Source organism: Diabrotica undecimpunctata, chromosome 3 (genome assembly GCF_040954645.1).
Source record: "Diabrotica undecimpunctata isolate CICGRU chromosome 3, icDiaUnde3, whole genome shotgun sequence".
Classification (NCBI taxonomy): domain Eukaryota; kingdom Metazoa; phylum Arthropoda; class Insecta; order Coleoptera; family Chrysomelidae; genus Diabrotica; species Diabrotica undecimpunctata.
Genome location: NC_092805.1, coordinates 152100547 through 152120003, shown reverse-complemented (window position 1 = coordinate 152120003; position 19457 = coordinate 152100547). Strand labels below are relative to the sequence as shown.

General features: G+C 33.7%; 1 protein-coding gene across 1 annotated transcript in view; it reads right to left on the bottom strand.

Annotated features, from left to right (window-relative positions):
• Positions 1-19457, bottom strand: part of org-1 (T-box transcription factor 1) — a 75588-nt gene that overhangs the window by 12974 nt on the left and 43157 nt on the right. Inside the window, exon 8 of the mRNA XM_072527185.1 lies at positions 3183-3262. Coding sequence (XP_072383286.1) covers positions 3183-3262 — 80 coding nt within the window. The remainder of the gene's footprint in view (positions 1-3182; positions 3263-19457) is intronic.

Genomic DNA, 19457 nt, shown 5'->3' with positions numbered 1-19457 from the left:
TTAAACCAATTTTTGTGGCCGATTCTTTTTAATGTTACATACGCCTCTCGTACAGCGTTTTCCGTTCTTCCAACAATATTGATATCATCGGCATAGGCAAGGATTTGCACTGATTTAAGATTTTGGCAGTTCCCCTGAATTTGTACTCTACATTCAACTTTTCCAAGAGTTAGTATTGTTAAGTTTACCAACTGATTTGGTAATCCTAGCTCTTTCATTGCTTTGAACATTTCTCTTCTATTCATAGAGGCATAGGCTACTTTGTAGTCTATAAATATGTGATGAGTGTCAATGCCATATCCCCGTGTTTTTTTAAAATTTGTTTTAGGCTTGCAATCTGATAAATTATCGATTTACCACCTCTGAAACCAGCCTGTTAATTCCTACTATCCATATGGTGCCATACGGTGCCTATCCATACTGGTTGCATATGGTGTGGTGCCATATGGTGACATAGTACTGTGGAAAATATTTTATATGCTGCATTTAGAAGCATAATTCCTCTGTGGTTAGAGCATTCAAAGATATCTCCTTTTTTGTGTATTGTGCAAAGTATTCTAATATTCCAATCATTGACGAGGGAGTTCTGTGTCCATATTTCTTTTATAAGCTGCTGTAATGCTATTATGGTATCGTGGCCACCTTCTTTATATAGTTCAGCTGGGAGATTATATATCCCGGGTGATTTGTTTCTGGCTAGTTTTTGACTACATCTTTAACTTCAAGAATCGTTGGTCGTTCCTCTTCCCTCTCGTCTGTTCCTTTTACCTCATCTCTTTCATCTCCCAGGTTTTCTTCCTCCTCCTCCTCAATATTAAGTGCCTGGTTAAAGTATTCTGTCCATCTATTCAATACATCTTTCCGTGTTGTTAATAGGTCGCCATTCTGACTTCTGCATTGTCTTGTGGTTGCCTTGAATTCTTTTCTGTTGATGTTATCTTTCTTATAGAATGTCTGACGTCTTTCTCTCTGTGTAGGTTTTCTTATTTAAGTTTCTTATTTAAGTGGTTTCGTTTTTTTCTTCTGTGTATCCTCTTTTCTTTTCTTCTTTTGTCTGGTAATTCTCTACATGTGTTTTACTTCGTCGGTTAAGCATTTTTCTGTAGGGTTCATTTTTTTCTTTTGTTGCATTCTTGCATTCATCGTCAAACCAATGATTTTTACGAGCACAAATTTCTATTTCTATTTCATCTTTCGCTGCTGCTTCAATATCTTCCTTTATTCTGGTCCAGTAGGAGTCTATATCTGTCTGGCCTTCTTCATTTACATTTTGATTCCTTAGCTAGCCTTGAGGGGGAGCCTTATAACTGGCTACCGACACTCGAGGGTTGGAAATCTTTTGATTCCAAGCCTTACTTCAAAGGACTTTTGTATGGATGTATCTCCATAGGTTTGGTTCTTCAGTGACCGTTGAAGGATAAGGATTGTTAATGTGAGCAAATATAGCTCCAGAGAAACAAAATCACTTTAAGTTTATCGACTTATAATTAAATATTTTTAAAGTAGAGAGGCCCAACACGGCCGTAGTGTACTATACAATGTCAAGAAATTCTTTCTTTATAACACGTGAAAGAGAAAACCGTATGTATAAAAAACCGATTTCGGCGTAGAGAAATATTTTATACATGAATTGAGAGTGTTTTAAAAATGCACATGCCTCAAGGGCGATGTGTGAGAATGAACTGAACTGATAATACTACTTGATGCGTAAAAGTTAAGATTACTCCTCTTTTATTTAGGTGTGAAAACTATTTAAGAGGTTAAGGCGCCAATGAGTCGGGTGTCCCGAGCAAACTAGATAAGGTGACTATTTTACTTATTCTACACTAAGAAAAGTCTAAAAAATTACATTTTTATTTTATATTTTAAAAACAATATATGCATTTCTGGAACAAGCCTGTTGGTGATGTTTTACTAGTACCATTCTGCAATTGTCACATCTCTCAGCTTTTGCACATTCCATTTTTTTCCATCCATTTTATTTTCTTTACTGGTGTTTGAAATTCCAGCCCGCAATGTTGAGATTACTAGGCAATGATCTGAGTCTATGTTTGCGCCTCCATAACTTCTGCAGTTTATTACGTCTGTTCTATGCCTTCAATCTATTAAGATGTGATCTATCTGACTTCTTGTTCTTCCATCAGGAGAGGTCCAGGCTACCTTATGTATGTTCTTGTGTTTAACATAGGTGCTAGCGACTGTCATATTTAGTGCTGCTGCTAATTTTATCAGTCGTAATCCATTATCGCTACTGATAGATAGATACTCGGCTCATATTCTAAGCAAAACAGCTTGATTGATTAAATAATGCAATTATAATAGATTCTCCTGACACATACGTATTTTTACTTGTATTGGCACACATAAAACGCTTCGAAAACTTGTCGAAAAATATGATTTTGTTTAGATACAGTTACTTTATTGCCTATATACATATTGATTCACTTCTATCTTTACATGCTATAAGTGGATGTGAGTTATATCCCAGCTTTAGAATATAATACCTCGAAAAAATCAAAAGCAGATATATACAGCGTAAACTCATCTATAGATAAACTATATCACCTGAAATCGGTATTAAAACAACTTATTTTATTATCTATGTAGCAAATCAATGAGTTAAGTCAGGATATTTTGCCAGAAATTTCTTCATATGAATTAACGAAGTATGGATGGATTCAGCAAGACGATAAGTTACATCCGAATTTTATTCGAAGGACTACTGCGATGGAGTATTTACAAAAGGATTTTTGTACGTGTATGCTAACTTTATGGTTAAAAGATGTGGGTAACAAATAAAAGAATAGAAAACCGACTAAATATAATCACAGTAATATTTTGGAGAAGCTGGAAATTAATACTAATGGATAAAGTGCAAATGAACAAAAAAATGAATAGAAGAATGAAAATTACTCTAGTATCGACATATGCGAAGGATGGACGAGACAAGAATACCATTGAAAACATCGAAATAAAAACCAAACAGAAGGAGGAAAAGAGGACCTCCTAGCTTACAGTGGAACGGATAAATAAAAACAACAATGAAAAAAAAGGATCTCGTTGAAGAAGATATATGCATATGACAAAAAGAAATGGCGATCGGGATGTGGTAAACGGTAAAAGAAATATTTACTTTATCAAGCCACCGATAAGTAGATAAGTAAATAATTATCAGGTCTTACCTTTGCTTAGGTTATTTGGAGTTGATCGAGAAGTAGATCTATTCCTTGGTGATGGAGCTGGTTGACTAACCACTTCGGAACTGAAACAATAAGACGTTTCTTTTACTATTATTTTACTTACAGTACATTTCTTTCAAAGTTCGATTGATTAATATCGATTATTTTTTGGTAGGTAACTATTGGTATTTGGTAGGTTCTTTACAGTATTAGAAAAATCTGGAGCGATTCTAAATTGTTTTCCTCAGGTGTATGAGTTTCTAAAGCCATTGTGCATGCATCGATAGATCCTGTTAATAACATACATATTATATATACATATTACTAAAGATACACTTTCTCATTTTTCTAAAATGCCAACTACTTTAGTCAACGTAATAACAGTATAACGAGCTTCAAAACTTGGTAAGAATAATCTGACACTCGCTATCCTTGCCAAACCAGTGATGTTGCACGCTAGCTCTCTGTCACTTTATCTTTGATACGTCGCGTTTTTAACACCTGGCAGCCCCAATTTGCGACCATTTTTTCTCAGGCAACCTTATATGATCATATTAAAAAAAAAATGGCTTTAATTTTATAGAAAATTCATGAATATACGTCATGAGCTATACATATACGTTCTTATATGTATTACATAAACACATCTGGTTAACGAAGATCTCGCCAGTTTTAATTTAATTCATCATTACCTCACTATCTCAACGTGGGGATATATGTGGATCTTCACCGAAACTCTGCATTAACCCTTTGCCGCTGAATGGCTCCACGGTGAAACCACTTTTAAACAAATTTCGATATAGTTTTAAACAAATAGTCGATTATGTCTGATTGCACTCCCATTCTCCGCTTAATCTCTGCGTTTTCAATTCTGTCTCTTTTTGTAAGTCTACAGCTTCTCCTCAGGAACTCCATTTCTACTGCTCTTATTCTACCTCTATTTCTCTTGTTTATTGTCCAGTTTTCGAACCCATATGTCAGGATACTTCTTGTCAGGGTGTTATATATTCTCTTTTTTGTCTTTATCGTAATGTTCTTATCCCACAACACTGAGTTTAGTTGTCTTATACAGTTTCTTGTTTGTCTCAGTCTGTTGTTTATATCTTCTTCTGTTGTTCCCTGGTTCGATATTATGGTTCCTAAATACTTGAATTTATCTGTTCCATTTATTTGTCTTCCCTCGTCTATCTCTAGGTTTCTCATATCCTTGTTTTCTGTTGTTAGGTATTCGGTTTTCTCTAAGTTTATTTCCATTCCGTTGTTTTTATATTCTTCTTCTAGTTTTCTGAGCAAAAAGCTGAGATCTTCTTCATCTTGTGCGATGACTACTTGATCGTCGGCAAAACTTAAGGTGTATAGGTATTCGTCTCTTACTGGTATGCCCATTCCTTCGCACTTTCTCCTCCATGGTTTGAGTGTCTTTTCCAAGAATATTTTAAACAGAGTAGGGGACGGAGCACAGCCTTGTAGAAGTCCTTTTGTCGTCTTAAATGGATTGTAGGCTTTATTTCCACATTTAATAGCTACTTTGTTTTCTTTGTATAGTGCTTTAACTGCTTTTATTAGTGTTTGTCGGATTCCGAGATCATTCATTGCTTCCCATAATTTGACTCTAGGTATTGAGTCATATGCTTTCTTTAGATCAACAAAGGCCAGATGGACCGGTCTACCTTTTGCCATTTTCTTCTCTATCAGTTGTTCTAATGTGTACGTATGATCTAGGCATGATTTTCCTACTGTGAACCCTGCTTGGTCTTCTCCAATTTTTCCTATTATTTCAGTTTCTAGTTTTTCTTTAATAATTTTCCCGTAAAGTCTACCTACCGACGATATTATACTAATTCCTCTGTAGTTTTCACATTTTTTCCTGTTTCCTTTCTTATGTATGGATGTGATGTATGCTTGTGTCCATTCCGCAGGTATTTCTTCTCCATTTAGTCCTCTTTCGAACATTCTATGTAGCATGCGGAATAACTTTTCCGTTCCGTTTTTAATTAGTTCGTTTGGTATTCCTCCGGGTCCTTTGGCTTTTTTGTTCTTCAATGTCTTGATTGCTCTCTTAACTTCTGCCAGGCTTATTTCTATCTGGTCGTATGCCCCATTTCCTGCATGTTCTATATTCTCTTCCTGAAATTGGGGACGGTTTTCTGTAAGTAGTTCTACGTAGTATTCTTGCCACTCGTTTTCACTAATTTTGCCGATCTGGGTTTTCTCTGTCTTATTTCGTTGAAGTGCTTTTAATATTCGCCATGATTCTGAATTTCTCGTTCCTCCGATATGTCGTTCTATCTCTGTGCATGCTTGTTCCCATCGTTCGTTCTTTTCATTTGTTACTCTTTTCTTTACCTCTCTGTTTTTCGCTCTATATAGGTCTAAGTCTTCCTGTTTTTTGGTGTTTAGGTATTTTATGTGTAGTTTTTTCTTTTCTTTTATGCATTTCAATGTGTCTTCCCTTAATTTGATATTCTGATGGGTGTTCCTTTGGTCGTCTTCTCCAAGAGCTTCTAAGGCCGCTGAGATCAGGCAGGTTTTTATGTGTTCATGCATTTCATCTAACGTGTCATATCTGAATTCTTCTAGTTTTTGGTCTAGTCTTCTTTTGTATAAATCTTTTATTGATTCTTCCTGCAATAGATGTAATTTGAGCCTCTTTTCGTTTATTGTCGTTCCCGTTGTAACAATCGATGTATGTTTTTGTTTTGTCCAGATATAGGGGAATTCCATCCATGCCACCACAAATTTTTTCCTACTTCCCAAATAGTCGTACGCTGAGACCACCAGACGGAAAGCGAGGTAAAGGTACGTCCGTCGTGTATTTCACCTACCACGCGATTACAAAATTCTAGGAGCAGTTATGCATAGTGTACATCACACATTTGGTGAGCTCACAAGTGAAAGAAAGTCAGGTTATTTATTGTTAAAAATAAACGAACATTCTTCTACTGATAGAAGGTATGTATTATATCAATTTGTTGATAAATAGATGTATTTATGTATTATCGTATTGGGTTTTATGAACTGCGTAGATAACTAAGTGAATTTTGATATTTTGATTGGTGGTTCCACTAGGTGCCATCACGCCGATCGGCAACTAATAGGTATATTTTTTTACTTACAGAGTTCCAAAATAAAAAGACGTCTTGGTTTGAGTAAAATAAACAATACTCCAGACAATGAAGACGGTGTGCATGACAGTGACTTTGATGGTGAAGACAAAGTATTAGTTACTATTCCTGATGAGTTAAAATCGATCACCGACCCAAATAATGCCTCTCAGCTCTATCTTTTCTCAGGACACGTTACTGATACTTCAGAGACTCCTCTTGATTTCTTCTTTCATTTAGTGAGAACTTGTTGATGTTTTACACTTGTCTTCCAAATAAATTTATACGTAGTCCAAAAAAATAGCAAAAACAATCCCATAACAATTGAAGAAGTAAAGTGTTTTTTGGGAATAAGCCTTTTGATGGGAGTGAAAAAGTTACCCAGTTATAGAGATTTCTGGTTTGCAAATTTTGCTCTGAGGAATAAGTATATTTCTTCATGTATGACGCGTGACAGATTTGGATGGTTGCTTACTCATCTTCACATAAATGACAATTCATTAGAACCTAAGAAAAGTAATGCTCTTATGATAAACTTTACAAAGTGCGGCCGTTGCTAAAGGAACTTGCAACCACTTACAAAAGTTCATTTTATTCCAGCAGGCAACAATCAATAGACGAATCGATGATAAGGTTCAAGGGACGTTGTAGTTTATGCCAATATATGCCAATAAAGCCCATAAAAAGGAGATATAACGCATGGGTACGTGTTGATCAGTCAGGATATGTTTTAAAATTCCGACACTATACCGGAAAACAATACCTTGGAACAAGAGTAATAAAAGATCTTACAAGAAATTTAGTTGGAAAAAATTATGAAGTTTATTTCGATAACTATTTTAATTCTGTTGTATTACAACGCCACTTGCTAAAAGACAAGATCTACGTATGTGAAATAGCTCGAAAAGATAGGAAAGGTTTTCCAAATGAACTTAAAAAAAAAACAAAAAAATGAAACGATTTGACTCAAACTGGAGAATGAGTGAAGAGGGCGTGCTAGTTTTCCAATGTATGGATAAAAACCAATGTATTTTCTAAGCAATTGTTACAAACCTGAAGAAAATGTCTTCCTCTTTACAGTGGTGAAGAGGAAACAAAAGGATGGGATATAAGTGGAGATTAATTGCAATTAATTGCCTAGTAAAAGATTACAACAGATATATGGGTATATATCCGTCCACAAAGGATTAAATCTAAAGTTTTGTTATAATTTATAACAGTTTTTGGTCTACCTATTTGCATGCCATTTTTACTGATCCAGTTTCCTCAAATCGCTTTATAATTCTTTGTACCGTTGCCTTATGGATAAGAGAATTGCTTGGGAAGGTATCGGTAATCAAATTGGCTACTTCACTATAAGATCTTTTTCTATTGCAATAGCCCCTCTTTCATTAAAACAGTAATTCGCTCTTTCATTAAAAACCATGTTTATTATAGAGCTTTTAAAAACACATAAAACAACTGCCAGCTTTAGTTATTAATACAATTTATTGTACAAATATTACAGCAGTAAGACAGTAGCAACAGAGATGGGATGCCTGCGGAGATGCTGCAGAGTAACAAGAATGGATAGAAGTAATAAAGTAAAGTAAAGTTCGTGTAACCTTCTGGCTAAGGTCTAGTGTTAGGGTGTTCCGGTCGCGCAAGCGCCCCTAACATGACATAACGACTACTTTTGTAGCCAAGACCGACGGTTTTACCGTGTCCTCCGAAGCCCGGTGGCAGCTCAGTTAAATTAGAAATTAAAAATTTTGTCCCGTGCCGGGATTCGAACCCGGGCCCTCCAGCTTGTTAAGCCAGTAACATAGCCACTGAGCTACGGCTGCCATAGGAAAATTAAAGATGAAATAAATCCAAGAACATCAATAGAAACAGACATACTAACATATATAGAACAAAAAAGACTAAAGTGGTATGGACATGTAAGAAGAACTAGCGACAGCAGATGGATCAAGAGAATAACCGAATGAAGCCCTATAGGAAGGAGGAAAAGAGGACGACTCCGAAGATTCTGGAAGAACGAAATAGATGACGCCATGAGTAAGAGAGGCCTAAAGGATGGAGAATGGGACAACAGAGAGAGATGGAAATTGTTGAGCAAGGGAAGGCAGTGAATACTGTGGAATCCCCGTATATATTAGGGCTTTTGTTAGTTTTATGAATTAATGTCAAAATCAAAGCAATCTATATCTACTGAATTACTTCAAAATTATCTGATACTGAAAAGTTTTATTTAAGACCTTCGTGACTACATAAAATAACAAGTGTTTCATATGTTTGAACTCATATTTAAGTGAGGATTCCAATAATAACACAATATACAGAGTGTTATATTTAAAAAACCAAAGTGACTAAGGATATCAGAAAAATGGTAAATCTGGCAACATTACAAGCATTTGAAATTAACATATTGCAAATTAGGGGACCACCCAATTAAGAGGTAATTAGGCGTTTCCAGACTTTTGGTCCATTCTGTATAATAATTGATGTAATACATAGACCGTATATTAAACGAGGATATTTTAAGAGAATATTTTGAAATGCAGGAAGAACGTTTAGCGTAAAAAGCTTATAATTCTTCCAAAGCTTTGAACTCTTGCGCCCAATTTATCTGACATTTCTCTTGCGTAAATTCGTGAATTAATTCGTTCCGCAGTAAATAATCCACAAAAGACAGTTATTCACATTTAATTCCAACCAGAAGACTGTAGAAAAGAATGCAAAGTATAATAATTCGGAAAGTTAGTGAGCCCAAACTAATAAAGTCACCCATAAATACGTTAGGATCGCGGTGTTTCTAATAATTTGAGGTAATTTGCTCGTAAACACTATAAAACAGTTCATCTGGGTAAATTATATGACAGCCTGAGCCCACTGAGACATCTTAAATCCATTCAAAATCCTGCTTAAGACATTTTACACGACTTGGCTTTGAATTGTGGAAAACAAACGTACGTTATTTTTAGACAAATTAGACGCCGGGGATATTTACGGTCGTATCACATCATTGTACTGGAATTATTTATTGGACTTATTGTTACAATTTATCCGAAATTTATATTGATCAAGATTAATGGAGATGATTTTTCTGTAGGTTTGTGCCTAATGTATTATAAAAAAGACATAAATAATATGCGAAATAGAAATAGTTCCTCTAATTTTGCTTTTCTTAAAAAAAAATAAAATACCTAAACTACATTACGCTTCTGAGCTATAAAATCTCCCATTTCATTGTTTTTTCTTGAAGTTGCAAAACCATTTTTATGAATTTTTACTTATTTTCAGAAGTTTCTACTAACGTATGAAATGAACTCACGTTTTTTTGTCTTATTATTGTTAATTTTTTTATTTATTTTGCTTAACCACTTAGGGTTATTAGCATAAGAAAATACAAAAAGTGATAAAGACATACATAGGCATATACAAAATATCAAGTACATAATAAGGTATACAACATATATTTTAATTATTGATGTATTGTGTTAAATTTTTTTAAAAAAGTTTATAGATTTTAAGAATTCTATCAAGTCAGCTACGTATTTAGATTCTCCTAGAAGTTATTTTAATGTTTTTGGAATGTGGTGATAGTCTTTCAACTGAGTATATTGGACAGTCAATCAAAATGTGCTTCACTGTCACTTTACATTCACAAAAAAAACACACTGGTTCCTCTTCTCTCTTCAACAAGTATTCATGTGTTGTCATATTTATGTGTTGTAGAAGTGTGTCCTAATGAGAGACGTGTTATTAGGACTTGATGTTGTCGCTTTGAAGGTCAGAAGTTCCATGGAAGGACGAAAGATTTTATTTCTATCAATTTAGTGGTGCTTCTATTCCATTGATTTTGCCAAACATCGTGCAATTTTGCTTTTAAGTAAGGTTTTAAATCTAAATGCACCGTTAGGTTTTCCACTGATGCGGCTGTTCTGGTTACTGCGGACCTAGCTAGACTATATGTCTTTTCGTTACCATCTATTCCAACGTGTAACGGTACCCAGAGGAACTGTACTGTCAAATTGTTTTAGTATATACGGTATAAAATTAATTTAATCTGCTGTAATGTTGGTGAGAGAAATAAATGTGAGAAATTGATGTCAGACAACTAAGTGAATCAGATATAAAAGATTTGGTAAGTTTTTTTCTAGAATAAAGGTTAGGGCCTTAATTATGGCAAATAGTTCTGCTGTAAAAATATTTGTCTCAGGAGACAATTTATAGATGGAATGTTCATGTGATATCACAAAGCATGCTCCTACTCCATTTATGGTCTTAGATGCGTCCGTGTATATAAGATTGTAATTTTTGTACTGCGGTAGAACATAGAGAAAGTTAGTTTTAAAAAAATTGGGTATCACGTTATTTTTGTTATAAGCTGTAAGTTTAAAGTTACAAAGCGGAGAGGGAACAACCCAAGGAAAACATAAATTTAGTTCACAGGTAGGATACATGGGAGGTAGTTCAATATTAAAATCTAATAAGTATCTATTAGCTCGTTCATAGAAAGGTACAGGACCCCTATTTCTTTTTTGATAGACTTCCTGGAACCTGTTAGCAGGAGCATAATGGGGAGCTGGATTTTTTGAGTTAGATTTTATATTCGAGACATAAGTAGAGTTAAGTATTTTCTTCTTAGGTTTAAGGGTGGATCTCCAGCTTCACAGTGTACAATGTCCACAGGACTGGTGCAATGTGCTCCAAGAGCAAGTCTAACGGCTGAACTCTGAAGAGTATCCAAAGTTTTGAGCAATGCTTGGTTATTGCCAGAGTTATACACAACACATCCGTAGTCCAGTTTTTATCTAATTAGAGCTCTATATAACTATATTAGAGTTGGAAAATCTGGTACACAATTTTTATGTGATACAGATTTCTTAATGTTTAGTCCAGCTTAGCACGATAGTCTTAGATTATTGTTAACGTTTTACACTTTATTTGGTATTGAGAAAGTTATTACCTTCAATTATGCGTGCAATAAGTTTACAAAGACAAAGTATACAAAATAATTTCACATATAATTATTTAATACGAAATAAGTGTGTATTTTTTGTATTGATAAGAGCATCAACCAGTTTGAGTTATTAGCTTTACTATAGTTAATACATAGATACTTAAATCTGAACAGTATTTTTAATTAATTATTAGGTTCACAATTAGGTAAGAATGTCATACTTTACAATTTGTAAATTTATCGATGTGCTCTTACAAAAGCAAAGACTGCTTTTATTATTTTTTACTTTTACTACTTTTGTTAGGAGTGAGTGTTTTCGTCTTTCACTGATATATTTAGGACACTCTACTAAGATATGTGTTACATTAATGTCGCAGTTCCATAAGTCACAATGTCACAACATATTTGTAAATTTACAATGTGCTCTTACAAAAGCAAAGACTGCTTTTATTATTTTTTACTTTTACTACTTTTGTTAGGAGTGAGTGTTTTCGTCTTTCACTGATATATTTAGGACACTCTACTAAGATATGTGTTACATTAATGTCGCAGTTCCATAAGTCACAATGTCACAACATATTTGTAAATTTACAATGTGCTCTTACAAAAGCAAAGACTGCTTTTATTATTTTTTACTTTTACTACTTTTGTTAGGTAGTGAGTGTTTTCATCTTTCACTGATATATTTAGGACACTATTAAGGTAATATTTTTTTTTTTATTATAACTAATAAATTAACAATCAGAATAAAAACAATGTATTCTATAAGTTAATGTGATGAGTTTAGGTCCTGTCGCTTGGTTCTGGCGTGATGTGGTCCCCTCCAGTGAGAGAATCACGGGTCCATGTTACTGGTCTGTTGGCCAACGTCGCTTTAGTCTTCTGATAACTCGATGTTGAGGTATTGCGGAAATTAATGGATTGGAGTGTGTGTTCACTTTTTGAATGTATTGTAATTTCTTTTGCTGGTATACTTCTTTCACTGTTGAGATATTGAGATCCTCATAGATTCTTTGGTTGGTTACGTACCAGGGTGCATCAACAATTGCTCTTAAGATTTTTGATTGGCATCTTTCCATAATAGCAATATTAGATTTACTACTACAGCCCCATAGCTCTATGCCATATGTCCATATTGGTTTGATAACTGTTTTATAAATTAGAATTTTATTATTTATTGACAGCTTGGAGTTTTTTCCAATTAACCAATTGATTTCTTTTTGTCTTAGTTGTATTTGTTTTCTTTTTTTGGTGATGTGTTCTTTCCAACACAGGGTTTGGTCCAGGTGTAGCCCTAGGTATTTGGTTGTTTTAGTCCTGGGTATTTCCTCATTGTTGATATATATTGGTGGTGGTGTTTCTCGTCGTAAAGTAAAAGTTACGTGGGTTGACTTGTTTTCATTTATTTTTATTTTCCATTGTTTTAGCCAGTTTTCAAGCTCATACAAATAGTCTTGGAGTTGTTGTGTAGCTATGTTAATGTGTTTGTGACTTGTAAGTGCTACTGTGTCATCTGCAAATGTACAATGTCAAATGCAAATTAAGGTAATATGTGTTACATTAATGTCGCAGTTCCATAAGTCACAAATAAGGCGATTTCATTTAGAGATTAGGTAGCTGTGAATTAGTTTTCTATGACCTATACGTGTAGAGTTGATTGTGAAAGATTCCATTCCTTTTTCCATTCATTTGTCATTTTTTCTTTAAGAAACGATTTGTAGTCGAAAGCAGACACTAAATTCACTAACACTGAAGAGGCACTGTGTATTGCGTCACTGGCATGAAAATCTGCTTGTTCGTTTCCTTGAAGTACAATGTGTGATGGAACTCATATAAAGCGTACTTGCTGCCTCGCATTGTTTAGCCAATATAATTATTCTTTTATTAAAATACCTGAGCGACAAAAATGGATCGCATCAGAAATGAGGAGATAAAACGAAGAATGGCAGTAGAGTAAGACATTCTTCTTCTTCTGGTTCCTATCCGTTTCGGATGTTGGAAATCATATTGGCAATCATGACCTTGCTCGCTGCGGCTCGAAACAGCTCCGTTGAGGTTTTGCTTGAGAACAAGACATACTCAGCTACATCGAAGAAAAATGTTTAATTTGGTATGGACATGTGAGAAGAAAAGATCATACAAGACCGAAGATCATGGAGGGATGAAGTGGACGAGGCCATGGAAAGACAAGACCTTAGAGATGGAGAATGGCAGAACAGAAAGGACTGGAGACGTTGGCTGAAAGAAGGAAGGCGGCGACAGCTGTAAAAATCCTTATATAGATAGAGATAGATTAAAATACCTATGGGATTAGTTGTATATAACTGTTCTATCGTATGTAATGCACTGAGAGAGTCGGTAATTATGACAGAATTTGGAATTTTTTTGGTACGTATATAAATGAGGGCTTGCAGAATTGAGTATTGTTCTCCAAAGTAAATACTGCAACTGGAAGATAATTTAAACTGTAATACAATGTTCGGAATTATAACTACTGATCTCATACCATCAATAATTTTGAATGAATCTGTATAGATATGACAATGATCTGAGAAGGTAGCAAGTATGTTGTAAAATAATTGAATAATAAAAAAAAAATAGGTTAGTCTTTGTATGTGGGTATATTTTATTTTATAAAAACCCTTAAAAGGGCAACATTAAAAGCACGAACGTTTTCGGAACAACTGTTCCATCATCAGGTTAAAATACAGGTTACCATGCCTGAGCCACCAAAATATTTGGGTAAAAACCCTTTAAAATGTAATGTGTTACCAAAGATTGTACATGATGTTAATAATATTATATGATGTTTAATATTTTAATTAAATTTTACTTCAGGTAACATACACCCATGCTTAAGTGAGTTCCAGTGTCCGGAGAGTAAACCTCTTCAAACGGACTTCAGCTGGTAACTCAGTTACCAGCAGTTACCAGCTGAAGTCCGTTTGAAGAGGTTTACTCTCCGGACACTGGAACTCACTTAAGCATGGGTGTATGTTACCTGAAGTAAAATTTAATTAAAATATTAAACATCATATAATATTATTAACATCATGTACAATCTTTGGTAACACATTACATTTTAAAGGGTTTTTACCCAAATATTTTGGTGGCTCAGGCATGGTAACCTGTATTTTAACCTGATGATGGAACAGTTGTTCCGAAAACGTTCGTGCTTTTAATGTTGCCCTTTTAAGGGTTTTTATAAAATAAAATATACCCACATACAAAGACTAACCTCTTTTTGTTATACGTGGTATACAGCCAGCTGCAGGAATTATTTTTTCCTTGTGGATTTTTTTAATGGAATAATAGTTGCATGAGGGTCTCAAGCTTATTATATTTAGAAAGAGTTAGATCGCATATTGCAGGAGGAAAAGTCCAGGGGGGAGGTGTACCTGCATTTGTCTGATTAAAAAATTTTGGGAATTGAATATTATGGAGAGAGAGATATCTTCTTATTCTCTAATAAAAGGGAGGGTCTATCCTTTTTTTATTTATATAAGTTTCTTTAAAACGGTCAGCGATAGTATGATGGAAAGTGAGATGCTATTTAATCGCACATATGGATGCTGCTTATGTTAATGACAAGTACATTCTTTTAAAATTTAAAAGTGGTTCCTCGGTTAAACATTGTCGGCTTTTAATGTAGCTCTAGTACAAAATGTTTCTGTAGCTATTCTTCTTTGCAGATGAGTATACAACTGATCCCTAATCGAGTTTTGATAGTACTGGTGATTTGTAAATATAAATAAGACTTTTAAAATCTGAGCTCCAATTACGATTGCATAGTGTTGGCATTAAATTGAGACCAGATTGAAAAGCTTGCTTTTCCAAGATTTTTCTTATCAAAGATCATTCCTTTTAAGTGTTTAACATAAGTTAAGTTGTTTCCATATAACTGAAGATCTGAATTTTTAGAGTGCCGTTTTTTTTTAAATAAAATTTGGTTTTGGTTGTAGAAAATTGCAATACCACAGCTTTTGATCAGTTTTCAAGGTGATTTATTGCAAATTATAAGTTTTTCTTTATAGAAAGAATATTTTTTCCTCTTGAATATATAACCAAATCATCAGCTTATAATCTCGCTTTAACAAGTTTTGGAAAGTTTTTTAAGATTTTGTTTATCGCCACTAAGAATAGTGTTGAACTAATAACGGATCCTTGAGGTGTTCCATTTGTTTGGTCCTTAGTGCTGGATATTGTACCATTTATCTTAACTTTAAATTGTCTCTTGTTATAAAACTATGAATAAAATATAGCATGTTACCTTTGACACCCCAAGTACTTACTGTGTTAAGAATGTCGTATCTCCAAGCCTTGTCCAATTGCAAATGATTCATGTATTTCGGACTCCAGGTCTATTAAATTATCTACGGTTAATATGCTCTTGCGAAAGCCGCTTTGTTCATTGATTATTAATTTATTATTTTCCAAAAACCATCTTAGTTTATAGTTCACTATTTTTTATAAGGTTTTGCACAATTATATTGGTAAGAGAAATTGGCCTATATGAATCAGGATCAGTTCGTGATTTATTTGGTTTTAGTAATGGAAATCTTATCGCCTGCGTCCATTTTATGGGAAACTCATTATTTGTCTAAATTCTGTTTTATAGATTAAGAAGATATTTTTTTTCATTATCTGGTAGATTTTATAAGAAACTAACAGGAATATCGTCTGGTCCTGGCGCCGATTTTTGCTGATACTTGAAGAGTGATTAAACTCTTCCATGGTAAATGTTAAATAAAAGGATTATCTTCAATACAATCAACATCTATTAATTGATTTCTTGAAATCATCTTAGTATTGATAAACTGTTTAGAAAAGTTGTTATTGCTGGAGTTCATTTCAAATTGTTTTGCTAGTAGTTCTGCTATGTCGTTATTAGATGTTACTATCTGTTTATTTTTGCATAAGAATGGAATTCTTTAATGTGTATTGCTTCCAGATATTTTTCTAACATTTTCCCATACGGTGCTTATAGGAATATTGGTATTATTAAACGACATAAACTCTTGCCAAGATTGTTTTTTGTTATTTTTTAGTTATATATCTAGTTTGAGCCCGTAATTTCTTTTATTCTATGGTATTTTCAGGAATTCTGTGGCATTTTAATTTGTTAAAGAATTTTTTATTATGTCAGTACACTCTGCGTTCCACCATGGCAATGAATTTCTTTTATGCAGAGTTTGTGTTTTACCTATATGTCTTTCACCAGTAAAATGGATTAATGATATAAACGAATTTAGAAGTTCATCTATGTGATGATTTCCAGTCGCTTCTTATAATAGTGATCATTTCCATATAAAAACGGGATTACATTCCATGAAACCTTTGGTGACAGTACAGGATCACATAATGACAAGTCGATAGCTGATGATGTACCTGTATAAATAATATATCGTATTAAGATTGTCCATCATTCAGAATCATTAGGTTTTTATGGTAATTATGTTTTGTATAATTTTACCTTTGGAATTTATTTCGAGAGATCTCCATATTGGATTGTGACTATTAAAATCACCAACAATTATTCTGGGAGTGGGAATTTGATTTAATACATCTGAAATATCTGATTCTGTGATTGGTATAATCACAGAAGACTGTGTCAGGTATAATATATATCTATCTATCTATACAGCCTATGCTGTCCAATTTTGGACATAGGCCTCCTCTTCCTTCTTCCACGTCTCTCTATTGTAGGCAGTTTGTATCCACTTCGGGCCATAATATATATATATATATATATATATATGTTCGGAAAGATTTAGATTAGTTAGATATAATTTTTATAATAATATTAATCTTAGCTCTAAGTTTAATATATATATATATATATATATATATATATATATATATATATATAAATATATATATATACAATTAGTTTCATATACATATATATACATATACATGTCGCTATTGCGTCCATATCGAAACCATTTTAGTGTTAGTTCTACTAAGACAGGAAAGATTGTTTTCACGTTCTTTGTTTCATTGTTTTCAAGTAAATAAATTAAAGAACAAAATCGCTGTAAATATTTTTTATTTCATTAAATACCAATAGCTCCAAAATATATACATAATGGAATATACTTAAATATTCATGCAAGCATCGTCTTTTTTGCTCTTAGCCTAATACTTATATTGATTTATCACATATGTATACCAGATACAGATTCACCAATTCTGAACATTTTTCAATTAATGATTTGAAACACATTATTCATGTTATTTGAATAATGACATTGTTTGAACACGAAGTCATTTATCATCTTGACACATACCTAAACAATAGAAATAGTAACACACGTTATCTATTTTGGCAAAACCTTCTTTTACCATTCCACTGGCAGTGGCGTCATATTTTCGATGGGGTCACTTTTAATTTTAAAATCAAAGGATAAGGATCTAAGAAGGCATTTTTTTTACAAATGTTCCCTTTCATGAAAAATATAAAACTTTATTTATTTATTAGGACTTTATAATTCAAAGAAATTACTGCCTCTTTTCACTGTCTTCTCTCGTTTAAACTTTTCCTCGGTCGTGCTATTCGTGGTCTTCCATACCACATTTAAATATTCTATGCTTAGTCTACTTTGTTTCTCCTCCAGAATCTTCTTGGTCAGTCTCTTTCCTTCTAGATATCGCATCATATTATCTTTTTAGATGTTCATAATATTTCCCCTTCTGTATATGACAGTAGCGTTCTTGTTACTCAATAGCATCTTCTAAGGTATTCCATCTCCGTTGCAGCTATCTTGCTCGATCAAATATTTACAATAAGACAAATGCTTGAAAAGTATTGGGAATATAATCACGACGTACATCAGATTTTTATAGACTTTAAACAGGCTTATGATTCAATTAATCGTGCAACATTATGGAAGGCAATGATCGAGCTCGGTGTACCCAAGAAACTAGCTGCGGTAACACAAATATGTGTAAGTAATTCTTTTGCACAAGTTAGAATAGAGGGAAAAATATCAAATGCTTTCTGCGTAAATTCTGCACTGAGACAGGGAGATCCGTTGTCCATCCGTTGTTGTTTAATCTGGCCTTAGAATATGTCATGCGAAAAATATATCCAAAAATCAAACCAGACATAACTGCTCGAGGAGCAAAAATCATACTCGCATTTGCCGATGACGTAGACGCAGTAGCACAATCAACATTAGAAATTAAAGATATTTTCTCGAGCTTTGAAGAAGCTGTATTAAACATCGGTCTAAAAATAAATGAAGAAAAAACAAAATACATGGTCGTCTCAAAACAAGAACGACGGCGAATAAGGCAAAACATTACTATAAATGATCACAACTTCGAAGTGGTTAAAGAATTTAATTATCTAGGAGCAACAATCACAAATGACAACAAATTAGAGTGAGAAATTGAAACGAGAATAATGGCAGGAAACAGATCTTTCTTCGCAATGCAACATCTAATGAAGTCAAAATTTCTTTCACGGGATACAAAAACCCGGATATATAAGACCCATAATACGACCAGCAGTCGCGTATGAAAGCGAAACATGGACGCTAACAAAAAGAGAAATAAATAAATTGCTGGTGTGGGAACGTAAAATTCTTCGAATGATATATGGCTCTTGCAGAGACAGCGTGACAAACGAATGGAGGGGCAGATACAATAACGAGCTAGAGTCTCTATTCGGAAAAGAAAATCTAGTCAGATATATAAAGGCCAATAGACTCAGATGGAAAGGGCATGTGATACACAGTAACAACAATCGTCTTATTAACAATGTGTTCTGGGAAAGGTCAGAGGGAAGAAGGTCTGTAGGGCGGCCTAGAAAAAGGTGGAAAGATGCAGTCAAAGAAGATCTAGAGAAAATGGGAATTACTGGCACAGGACCGACAAACATGGAAGGCAATAGTAAACGCGGCAAAGACTCACGAAGAGTTGTAGCGCCATTGATGATGATGATGTTGTTTCTGAAATGACCGATTCAATATTTTTAATACTTCACAATAATTTTTTGTAAAGATATGAAATTTATTTAAAAAAATGCTAGATATGCAAAAAAATGCATTTTGCATATGGTCCGGTCTCTATTGATAAGTTTACTTTATTTTCTTAGGGAATAGACCACAATTATTGTAATTAAAAATATTTTTTATATTCAACGTTTCGACGTCCATTTCGAAAGCTTAAAAAAAAATTAATATAACCTCTTTGAAAACGTTGTTTTTGAACAAAAACAAT